The sequence below is a fragment of the Ceratotherium simum genome, chromosome 13, assembly GCF_057802395.1.
Source record: "Ceratotherium simum simum isolate JZ-2026a chromosome 13, ASM5780239v1, whole genome shotgun sequence".
Lineage (NCBI taxonomy): Eukaryota > Metazoa > Chordata > Mammalia > Perissodactyla > Rhinocerotidae > Ceratotherium > Ceratotherium simum.
The window spans coordinates 63,224,371-63,236,878 of NC_141912.1; the positions used below are offsets into that span (position 1 = coordinate 63,224,371).

At 38.8% G+C, this 12,508-nt stretch overlaps 1 protein-coding gene across 1 annotated transcript in view; it reads left to right on the forward strand.

Annotated features, from left to right (window-relative positions):
• Positions 1 to 7,378, forward strand: part of LOC101396700 (adhesion G protein-coupled receptor B3) — a 115,907-nt gene extending 108,529 nt beyond the window's left edge. The window contains exons 10-11 of the mRNA XM_087437838.1: positions 4,188 to 4,831; positions 7,124 to 7,378. Coding sequence (XP_087293964.1) covers positions 4,188 to 4,831; positions 7,124 to 7,378 — 899 coding nt within the window. The remainder of the gene's footprint in view (positions 1 to 4,187; positions 4,832 to 7,123) is intronic.
• The last annotated feature ends 5,130 nt before the right edge of the window (positions 7,379 to 12,508 follow it).

The following is a 12,508-nucleotide window of genomic DNA, read 5'->3' on the forward strand; positions in this document are numbered from 1 at the left end:
CTTTATTTGTTGGCTTTAGTGCTGCCTTCTAGAATTTCAGTAGATATCTACTTCATCTAAATATCCAAATGTTTGAAAGCAAATATTTAGCCCCGTTCAAGTCTTTCTTCCAGACTAGACAAACCATGGTTCCTCGTTTGTTCCTCATGGTGTTCTCCCAGGAGGCACGGTGTCCCACGTAGCCTCCAATTTGTCAATAATTTTAAATTATGATGCCCAAACGTATACATACTTATCCAGCATTTACCACAGTTGGCTCTTTCCTTATATAAATGCTATGTACGTTTGTGTCTGATCTCATAGCCACTGGTACAATACTAGTGTCAACTTGTTGTCTTCTAAAATCCCTGACTTTCTGTAGTAACTGACAGGATTCTCCCAGTCTGCAATTATGGGAAGGTTCTGAGGTTTTTTCCTTTAAGACAAATCTGGCCTTTGCATTTATATTATTTACTATTATCGTACTAGTTTCAGGTTAGTATTCTATCCATTTGGAATTGTTTGGCCATTGACAGTTTGATAAGAATACCTTCTAAATCTTGACCCAAACTGTCAATAAAGTAGTTAAATGGAATAAGACTGAGTGTGGAAAGCTGCTGAGTGCAGTAAGGCACCCCCCCATCCGATGCAGACTCTCTTTACGTGCAGTTTTCAGATTCAACTCATAACCATGAAACATCTATGCAGAGTCTGAGATCGCAGAGTTGTCGTAATCACAAGAATATGAGAGACTCATCTCATATTCTCATTCCTGAGTTCACTCAGAACTCTCCATGTCGAGTGGTCCTAGCAGAGCATTAGAGTCGCTGTTGTGACTTGACAACCCACAGGGACCTGCGTAAGCAGGCTATTAGGAATCACCCTTTCCCGTTTACTGTCTGACAAATTATTGCTAAGACACATCTCACGAGTGTTTGTTTCCAAAGTCTACCATTTCCTTATTTGGGAAATTGATAAAATATTTTCCCTTGCTCACCCACTTTCCATCATTTCTCAGAGATGGTTGGCCATGGTGCCAGGTTCCACCTCTGTGTTCCAAGGTGGAATGTGATTTTTCTGGGTCCAGAAGCCGGAATTTATTTAAAATAATTAGGTGTTCATTTAATTCCTATTTTTTAATCTTCAGTTGAGTTTCCTTTCAGCCTTGTGTGCTGTATTACAGTTCTCCTTGGTAGAGAAGTGAAACAGAAGCAGACAGTTTGTCTTTTCTTTAACAGCTGTTAACGTGAAACCAGTGGTTGTCAAGTGTGGTCCCCAGACCAGCATGTTAGCATCTCCTGGGACTTTTTAGAGATACCAGCCTTCAGGCCCTGCCCCAGACCTGCTGCAGGGTGGGGTTCAGTAATCAGTGTTTTCACAAGCCATCCAAGTGATTCCGATGCAAGCTGAAGCTGGAGAAGTGTTGTGTAGACCATCCTCCCCAGGCTCCGGCCTCACCCCTTCAGTATTCATCTCCTTCTCTTTTGTTAAATGACCCGTTTTCCCCCAGACTTCACTGCACTCTGGGATTTAATATTCCTAATACAGGCCAGTACCATTATTTTATTAGAAAAAAAAAGTTTTTTAATGTTTTCATTTTCTGGATGTGCCCTTTATAGCTGAGTTCATCAGGAGCTTGCCTCTGACTTTTTCTAGAGATTTCTGTCCCTGTTGAGGTATATTCAATTTTAAAGTCTCAATTCACGGACTCTGAATAATCTTTCTCCAAATTTGGTTGAAATTTGCTTTCCCAAAGGGTGGAGTATATGTCTGATTATGCAAAATATTCAAGGGATTTTTGTTTTGTTTTGTTTTTGCTTACATTTTGCCTTTCACAACTTGATTAATTTCTCTCAAAAGCCCCATCACTTTGACACCATGTTTGGATGTGTACGTGGTGTGGATTTGTTTCTATTGTATATTCAAAACTTGGATATCTACTTTAAGCAAGTCTGAGACAGAGATATCTCTTATATAGAGTAGACATTACTTCATAATAAGAATTATCTTTCCCCAAATATTTAAGATATACAAATTTTCAGTAAAGATAGCTGTATCAATTGATAAAAATGTGCTGACTATAACTACAAATCACATGACATTTATACAAAACCAAATGTATCATACAAATGCAGATTATGAAATCAATATTCAGTACCGAGATTTTCTTTATGGTTTACAATATATTCATAAAAGTATAAAATTATTTATTTTTCCTTAATGTAATATGATAGGCTCCCATAACTAGTCTTTAAATTGTACTGCTATATAAATTTTGGATTAATTTTTGCATAAAGTTAAGGATTAAAAATATTCTTCCTGAATTTGGAGTTTTTTTAAAGTATTTTGTTTATGAATATGACTAAATCTATTAATTTAACATACTTTCTCCCTTAATATTTTCATGTAAATTGTTCGTGGCGACCACAATTCGTTACCTATCTATTATTTTAAGAGGTTTGGAAATAACTTTTTTTTTTTTTGTGAGGAAGATCAGCCCTGAGCTAACATCTGCCAATCCTCCTCTTTTTTTTTGGCTGAGGAAGACTGGCCCTGGGCTAACATCCATGCCCATCTTCCTCTACTTTATATGGGATGCCGCCACAGCATGGCTCAACAAGCAGTGCGTTGGTGCGCACCAAGGATCCAAACCAGCGAACCCCGGGCCGCCGCAGCGGAGCGTGCGCACTTAACCGCTTGCGCCACCGGGCTGGCCCCATGGAAATAACTTTTTTAAACTGATTATTCTACTTTTTAATACAATAGTTAAATATAAAAAGTCACAACCAAATTACGGATTAATAAAAAAATATGTAGTTGTAGATTTAACATGAGTTTTGGTGTCTGAAATAAAGAGACCTAATACAATAATTAAATACAGTATCTCTGAAGATAAAAGGTATTACATATACGATGCCTGTTTTAAAGTAATTTTGAAGGCTTCTCTTCTTGGTAATAGGGAAAGACATTCAGAATCTTCAATTTTTCAACCTCTGTTTTAATGCATAATAATTATGATGCTATTTGAAAACCGGATAATAATGGGTGAATTCAACATATCTGAAACTTTTCATGAGGAGACAATAAACCAAATATTTTACAGTTATCTCTGCCTAATGAAGTTTCCCTTGGCAGCCACTCTGCTTTGTAGAAAGGGCTGCATTTGGGGCCCATGGTGAGCCAACTTGCACACAGTGCTGTTCTGTGCTTTCAATACCAAAATTACCAAGATTGTTTCTTCAGAATTTCATTCTTTCCTACCTCAAATCTGACAGTTGTTCACAACTAAGCATGCTTTGAGTCATTCTGCCTCTATTACCCATAAAATATGGGTAATATTATGTAGAGGGAAAAAAAAAGAAAAAACTAAAGTGTTTCAATAAAGAATTCTAAACTCTTTGGTTGGTTTGCTCGGTTTGGTTTATGTTTATGTTTTCATTTTGTTCCCTCTCTTACTACAAGTTGTCATGCATTTTTAATTTTTCTAAGTCATTATTTTTCAGGCTTAAAATAGAATGGAGTTTTCAGAGGCCCATACAGTTTTTTTCTGCTTAACATCAGCTGGTGATTTTAATACCCCCTCAAGGGCATTCGAGCATATGGATTGATCTTGAAAAAAAATTCCTTTCTTTTCCTACATGGAACTGAAGTTGACAAAGGCTTTTGAACCCTGTATCTGCCTTGACCATATGGACTTCATAGATAAATGCTCATTAATTTTCAACATGCATAAATTTTGGAGAGATTTCCAATGCAATAGGATGAAATTCTCATTGATTACCTCTTTCAAACAGTGTTTTAATGAGAAAACTTCTAAAATACTTTAGGGAAAAGCCTTCAAGAAAATATCAACTTTATGTGAATATATCTGTAATTCTTCAAACTCTTTGCAGTAAATTAATGCAGAAAACTTCTCTGGTAATCTGCCTTTCCCCTGAAAAGTTATGCAGAGTTATTTAAGGATAGGGCACTGAAACTTTTAACTTTCATATATGTTTTAGCTGTGGGCTCCCTGAGATCCATGAGAGCATATCAGTATCAATAAAGAGTGATTGAGTAATCTGGACCATGTACAAACAGATATGTAATTCTTCAAAATATTATTTTTATTACATTAAGGAATTTGACAGAGAGACAACAGAATACAATAATGAAAACATAAAAACATATTAACTTTCTTTTATGAATTTTTATATCCTACTTCACAGTTCTTCATAAAGATATTGGTCCTTGCCGAGCAGCAACGATAACAGGAACACTCTCTAGGATTTCTCTAAATGATGATGAAGAAGAAAAGGGAACAAACCCTGAAGGGCTAAGCTATTCAACATTGCCTGGAAATGTCATTTCCAAAGTCATCATCCAGCAACCCACGGGTCTGCACATGCCCATGAGTATGAACGAGCTGGGCAATCAATGTTTGAAAAAAGAGAATAGTGAATTGCGGAGAACCGTGTACTTATGTACAGACGACAACTTGAGAGGGGCTGATATGGACATAGTCCATCCTCAAGAAAGAATCATGGAAAGTGACTATATTGTGATGCCCAGAAGTTCTGTAAATACCCAGCCGTCAATGAAAGAGGAAAGCAAAATGAATATTGGCATGGAAACCTTGCCACATGAAAGGCTATTGCACTATAAAGTGAATCCTGAATTCAACATGAATCCCCCTGTAATGGACCAGTTCAATATGAACTTAGATCAGCACCTCGCACCCCAGGAACATATGCAGAATTTGCCCTTTGAGCCTCGCACAGCTGTGAAGAATTTCATGGCTTCTGAGTTGGATGATAATGCAGGACTATCAAGAAGCGAAACTGGATCAACGATATCAATGAGTTCGTTAGAGGTAAGCAGTAGAATAAACCTTTCCTTGATATTTGAAATACATATACAGATAGATAGATCGATTGATTCACGTGACACTGGAGCGAGGGAGAAGAGTCATGTTAGCTTTTGCAGTTATGTATCATACAAGAATTTTTGCCAGGTTGGGATTAAGATTCTGGGCATAGGTTTTTTCAGTAGTACATCAGAATCCCCTTTCTCAAGATCATATTTTTAAAGAGGAGCCTCTATATTTAAAAAGATAACTGTCTTTTTAATAATAATAATTCTGTCATAATTCTGTCATAATGGGAACCAAGTAGAGCATTCGTAAAGAACAAAACCGAAGATCCTCTTCATGATTCTTAGGTACCAGAGGTCCTTTTGTTGGTTAAAGTAGTTTCTGGATAGCATTACAAATTTAAACCAAGATCTAGATGTTCTATGTGAGGGCAGCTGTTAAAAATTACAAAATTGGAATGTTTCTATGAAGTCTACCATTATACTGATTATAAACTCTATTAGTACATTAGATCGATATCTTTCAGAGTAAATGTTTTGCTCTTAGCTCTTACAGAATGATGACTGCTAAAGTTTTTGGTCTTAAATTATGAACCCTCAGGAGGGGTGTAAATTGAGCAGGTTAAGAATCAGGACTCTGAGGCCCAACCACATGGCTTTTGTAAAAGAGCAAACTCCTCTCAGCTTCTTTTCTACCATGAAGTGAAGTAGAGGGTAGTCAACAGCTATTAATATCATTCATATTGTACTAAAAGTAACCAAGCAAGATGTAGGGAATATAATATCTTATTTTCTATTGATATACATCATGTTACTGTTTTGTATGTGACTTTACCTTGAAATTTTGCGGTAAACCCACTGCTGATATATTGCATATGTTCAGTATACAAGGCAAAACTTGCATTCTTTTATATGTATTGCCAATTGTTTTAATATAAGATTATTTCATAAGACACTCTTTAGAGAAAGACACTATAATTGGTTGCCTACCCTTTCCATCAGAAGTATGCTGATAATCATATGTTCTAGTGTTCAAAAGTGCCCAGAGGAATTGTCCCTCTCTTCTCCCCACAAAGCCATGCCTTGTGCTAGGTCAAAACAAAGAGAGATCCTGAGAGGATGGAATAACTTGGTAAGTGGTGTAATTTTGAGGTTTTTCCAACTGGATCTAGGAAATTCTAGACCAAAATGGGAATGTTGATGGGATCTATAATAAATTCCTAAATTCTAGATCAATCTTAAATGGAAGAAGGTTTCTGGGGAGAATCATTCCTCAGAACCAAAGGGATAAGGATAGAGGCAGTAAGGCCAAGTTTACCCCAGAGTGGCTGGAGCTCCCTCCAGACTAAAGCATTCCACCATTCTGAATTAGCAGCAGAGCGACTGTTTCTCTACTTCTAACTTGCGTATCCCAGAGACTAGCAGGTCTACCACAGTAATGACCACATAGGCACAAACTACATGATGTTTATGCAAATTGCAAAAGTTTTTAGGACTTTCAGTGAACCTACATATAATAATACAACATCATCAGTAATCATAATTCTGATGCACTACTGGGAAAATCATAATGACCATATGGAGTCTTCTGGATAGAATGGCTCTTTAAAATGTGCTAAAGGAGTTAGAATGGAATGGTGTTAAAATATTTTGCTTGTTGTAAAATACTTTACATCTAAAAGCCTAGAAACATGGAAATCTGGGTGTGATGTTGCATAGGCTATGTGTGCTTGAACAATAGACTGTATTTCCAAGTGCTGCTTTGTTAAGTTTGTAATTTTTCCAAATCTCCATATCCTTATTATTAAGTATAAGCGTCATATATAACTGTGATTCAGCCAAAAGATCTGCATTTAAATGACTTAGAGATCACAAGGCTTACATCTTGAAAAGGAAGAAAATTCAGGATTCAGAATGAAAATTCAGTTCCTCATTTTCATTCTTTAAAAGTTTAATAGTAATTGCTTAGGGTGACCATTTTAGGAGACATCTGAAAGAGAATATATAGATGTGGGAATGAATAATAAAAATTAGCATTTATATAGCATCTTTCATTAGCAGATTCTCAAATCACCTTAAAACATGAGTTAATTAATCTCCACAACACCTCTGTGCAATGGATAAGTTGTTATAATCCTTGAAGTAAAGTCATTTGTTCAAGGTTACAGAGCAAGTGCATAGCAAATCTGGGAATAGAATCTTTCTGTCCTGATAGTTAACTGTCTAAAAGAGACAGTAATGTGCCTGAACATTAGCATGAGAGTAACTTTAAAGTTCTTTTTAACCCTGACAGACACTTGGTCTTATGGTGAATAGAGACATGAAATGGATAAAGTATAGGTATATACAACCAGCAGCTTTTGGAGATAGGACTGTGGCCCGTGAAGATAAAGTCAGTGGCGTGGCCTTCTCTATGAGCAGCGTGATGCATTGTCAGGTGGAGTTGTCACCTCTGGTAGACTGCCCCTGCAAGGTCAACCAAGGGGAAGATGATATTCTGACAGAGAGGATGACTGGAGTACCTACACAGAGTGGGGATCAGCAGTAGCCGGGAGGTGTCCTGAGTCTTAGAAGACAAGATGAAGAGGAAAGTGTGTGAATATGTGGATGACATGAGGCCCGAGCCGTAGGACCATTGGCGTCTTGTCCGGCTCTGGGTGAGAAGGGAGATCACAGCCACAGTGACTGGGCCGCAGAGGAGGGCCAGGTGCCTTAGGATCCTTTCGAGGATGTATTTGAAGACGTTCATGTTAGTTCAGGAAGCTGCCTCCACTCCAGAGGAGGGTGCACACCAAGTGGCGTCTCGGAAGCAGTAGAGGGAGAAAGGGAAGAGGGTAAAAGCTATTAGCTTTTCTGTAGCAGAGAATGCCTTTCTCAGGGGGAAATGTGCGGGGGAGGAAAAACAAGACTTGAGGGAGGAAAAATAAAGCCCAAGAGTGGGTGAGTGGGTGGAAGTATTTATTCAAATAAGCAGGAGGCAACAAAGAGAGAGGGAGGCTCCCAACCCTGAAGGCAGTGCCAGCAGAAAAGTCTCCAACCGCCAGGGGGATTTGTTCAGCTCACCCCCAATTATCGAGCGTAGAGAGTGTAATAAATGCAGGAAGTTTCTTGGCGTTGAAGCATATCCAGATTTTCTCCCTGCCTAACATTACCTTGTTTCTTCCTTTCTGTTATCTCCCATCTTCCAAACTGTATCCATTCCCAGAATGGACTTGTTAAGCAATTCTGAAGATTTTAGATTTCCACGATTATGGAGTAATTGCAGTATTAATATGATAGAATTTCTCACAATGACTCCATCCTAGATGTCCTCTAATTGCTTTGCTTAAGGTTAAGAAGAATGAAATTGTCATCAGCACTTAAATCATTCAGTTAATGAGCAAAATATGTTGAGTGCATGATGCGTGTATACAGCGAACAGCGTAGGTGCAAGTGGGAAAAAGTATCATAGTCCTCAAGCCAGTGAGGACTAGGAGACGTAGTTCAAATCTTGGATTGTGCTTCTGTTTATTCTTTGGAATCCTACGGGTATATCATTGTAAGAAGAGAGCATTTGTTTTGAATCATCGGAACACTGGTGTTGATTCAACAGCTTGTAGCTGGTGGATCTAAAGAGTAAACACTTCGTCACTCAGAAGTCTTCCTGACTTGAGTGCTGTCCAGGGCCTGTTTGGCACCTGATCCGTTCTTCACCCTTTTCCCCTGCCACTCAGGGTTCATACAGGTTCCTGTGGCATTGGCTTCTGGCTAGGTGAAAAGATTGGCCCCTCAGAGTCACTGGTGAGAGGTTGGAGGTCGGGGAGAGGAGAGAATCCCAGGATATTTCTCCCCACTTTCTGCTTTGGGCAGCACCTGGTGTCTCTTTAGCTGCAGGTCCGAGGGGCTTCCAGCTTCCGCCAGGTGCCTCGGGCCCTGGGCTTAGGTCACGTGCCATCTCCTTTGCCGGTCCAGCCTGGGTAGCGGGAAGGACAGTCTCTTCTTCTTCTAATCCCTAGGTTACCTCAGAGTCTCTCACGTGGCTTCTCGGCTCCTCTATCGCTTGAACTCTTGTGAAACACTTTGCTCAAATGTAAACACAGCAAGTGGTTTCTGCTGTTCTCCTGACAAATCTTGCCTTAATTTTTCTTATCAATAAAAGAAACTTTAATAACTAATCAGAGATAGTAAATTACAAAATTATTTTCTCAAAAATAGAAAGTTTTGCTACTTTAGCTTTTCTGAACATTTAAGTATAAACTTAACTGTGTATCTCAAAACATGCTTGGATGTCTCTCTCAATTTATAAATGAGTAGAAAGGGACACCATTCTAGGTTAAATTTTTTTTCTTTTTTTTTTTGAGGAAGATTGGCCCTGAACTAACATCTGTTGACAATCTTCCTCTTGTTCTTCTTTATCCCCAAAGCCCCAGTACATAGTTGTATATCATGGTTGTAGAGTTGTGGTTCTTCTATATGGGATGCTGCCTCAGCATGGCTTGATGAGTATTGAGTATGTCCGGGCCGAGGATCTGAACTGGCGAACCTCGGGCTGCCAAAGTGGAACACACGAACTTAACCACTACGCCACTGGGCCAGCCCCCTAGGTTAAATTTTTATACATCTGTTTTCCTCTGGACATGAATTATAAGCTCTCAGCATATCAATTTTTAAAAGTGAAACATTTTAGCTATAATCTCACATCATAGGTGCTTCTCTTATAGCTATTACGAGGATCAAATTAGGTGATGTATGTGAAGATCCTTTGAAAATTGCAAGGAGCACTTCAGACATAAGGTGGTGTTATTATTATTTCATTACCATTATGTCTTGAATATCTGTGAAGAAGCTTGAATGCTCTACTAAATCAATATTCAGGTTATTAGACAAATGTTATGGCGTCACGTGGTAACTGGGAGGCCCCGTCACTCACAGAAGCCCTTACAGAGCTGACCATCACGCAGGAGTGTCTTCTTCTCACGCAGCTGTGGTGACAGGAAGCCCTAACCTTCTTTAGTGCCTTGTTCTTGCTCTTGGATTAGGGAATTTTGCCTTTTATGCAGGCATACAAACAAAATTAACTCAAGTAAAGGTCATTCTTCAAAATTAATGATTCTCAGGTTTCATTTCCACGGATATTTTGAATGGATTTGGTATCAAAGCTTTCTCCTTGAGTGGGTTCATTGCTCACTCTGTAATAGAAACTTTTTTTTTATTGCTGTTTTAATGGTTTTCAACATTGTGAAATTTTGGGTTGTGCATTTTTGTTTGTCCATCACCATATATATGTCTCCTTTCACCCCTTGTGCCCACCCCCCACCCCCACTGCCCCTGGTAACCACAGTACAGTTTTCTCTGTCCATGTGTTGGTTTATATTCCTCATATGAGTGAGATCATAGAGTGTTTGTCTTTCTCTTTCTGGCTTATTTCACTTAACATAATACGTTCCAGGCCCATCCATGTTGTTGCAAATGGGACGATTTTGTCTTTTTTTATGGCTGAGTAGTATTCCATTGTATATATATACCACATTTTCTTAATTCAATCATCAGTCGAGGGACGCTTAGGTTGCTTCCACTTCTTGGCTATGGTGAATAATGCTGCAATGAACATAGGGGTGCATAAGCCTCTTTGGATTGTTGATTTCAGGTTTGTTGAATAGATTCCCAGTAATGGGATGGCTGGGTCATAGGGCATCTCTATTTTTAAATCTTTGAGGAATCTCCATACTGTTTTCCATAGAGGCTGCACCAGTTTGCATTCCCACCAGCTGTGTATGAGGGTTCCTGTTTCTCCACATCCTCTCCAATACTTGTTGTTTTTTGTCTTGGTGATTATAGCCATTCTAACGGGCATGAGGTGGTATCTTAGTGTTGTTTTGATTTGCATTTCCCTGATGATTAGTGATGTTGAACATCTTTTCATGTGCCTATTGGCCATCTGTATATCTTCTTTGGAGAAGTGTCTGTTCATTTCCTCTGCCCATTTTTTGATCGGGTTGTTTGCTTTTTTGTTGTTCAGTTGTGTGAGTTCTTTATATATTATGGAGATCAACCCCTTGTCAGATGTATGTTTTGCAAATATTCTCTCCCAGCTGGTGGGTTGTCTGTTCATCTTGATTCTGGTTTCGTTTGTCTTGTAGAAGCTCTTTAATCTGATAAAGTCCCACTTGTTTATTTTTTCTTTAGTTTCCCTAGTCTGGGTAGGCATGTCATCTGAAAAGATTCCTTTATGACCAATGTCAAATAGTGTGTTGCCTATATTTTCTCCTTGAGTTTTATAGCTTCATGTCTCACCTTCAGGTCTTTGATCCATTTTGAGTTAATTTGTGTGAATGGCGATAGCAGATGGTCCACTTTCATTCTTTTGCATGTGGCTGTCCAGTTTTCCCAACACCATTTATTGAAGAGACTTTGCTTTATCCATTGTATATTCTTAGCACCTTTGTCAAAAATTAGCTATCCATATATGTGTGGTTTTATTTCTGGGCTTTCAATTCTGTTCCATTGATCTGTGTGTCTATTTTTGTACCAGTACCATGCTGTTTTGATTACTATTGCTGTGTAGTATGTTTTGAAGTCAGGGATTGTGATGCCTCCTGCTTTGTTCTTTTTTTGTAATAGAAACTTTTAATGGCAGTCATATTGCCATTTATTAGTCAGTGGAACTTATTCCTCACTGTGAATCTTTTAGTGTCTAGTCCAGTTTAATTTGCAGTGACACAAACAATGAAGTATTCCCTTTGAAAAATTAGTCATCATTCTATGAGACTTAGATATGGAGAGACGCCTCTATGCATGGACTCACCAAGTATTCCTCCAAGTAGCCTCATCCCATCGTGCATTTTCTTACTGTTAAATCATCCTAAGAAACTTTTCCCTTCTATTGGTGATAAGCCTACATTTTTCTAAATTGTCTTGATTCTCTTGGCTGTCAACTGATCCATTCATAATGATTTTCTTTGTGTATTTAGTCCACGTGCTTATCCAAATTCGCCTGGAGTATTCCTGAGAAAAACAACAAAAACAAGTCACATACTTCTGGATTTGTTTGGCTGCCATAGTGCAGCTCCTGCGATTATTCATGAATAATTTTGTGTCTACTGTTGTGCCAGGCCCTCTGCTAGATGCTGGGATATGAAAGTGATCAAGACAGATATGGACCCTGCCCATGTGGTGAACAAACCCTATGGAAGAGATACATAATTAACTGTTAGCAAATGAATAAAAGCTGTGCTATGTTGGGTAATAACCATGGAATGGGAGGCAGAGACTTCTTTAGATAAGGTGGTGTGGGAAGCCTTCAGAAGTGCTGTGTAGGGTGAAAGATGAAGTTAAGAAGGAACGTGGCTTGTGAGGAGCTGGAGGGTAAGGGGACGTTTCAGGCAAAAGTAACCACAAGTGCAGAGGTCCAAGGTAGGAAAGAGCTTGGAATATTCTCATAGGATGACGAGACCTGTGTAGCAAGAGGTCAACCCCTTAAGATGAAGTTGGAATAGGAAGAAGAGACCAGATTTTGCAGGACTTTGTAAAACATTGGAAGCAAATTAGGACTGTTAAGCAAAAGTTGGTCAGGGTCATTTCTCCATCCATCCATCCCTTTGATGGTTTGGAAGAGAAAAGATTAGGATTCAGTGGTAGTAGGAGAAGGGGTGGAGCAGGAAGCTGGAGGACAGTTAGGAGGCTACTGAAGTTATCCAGA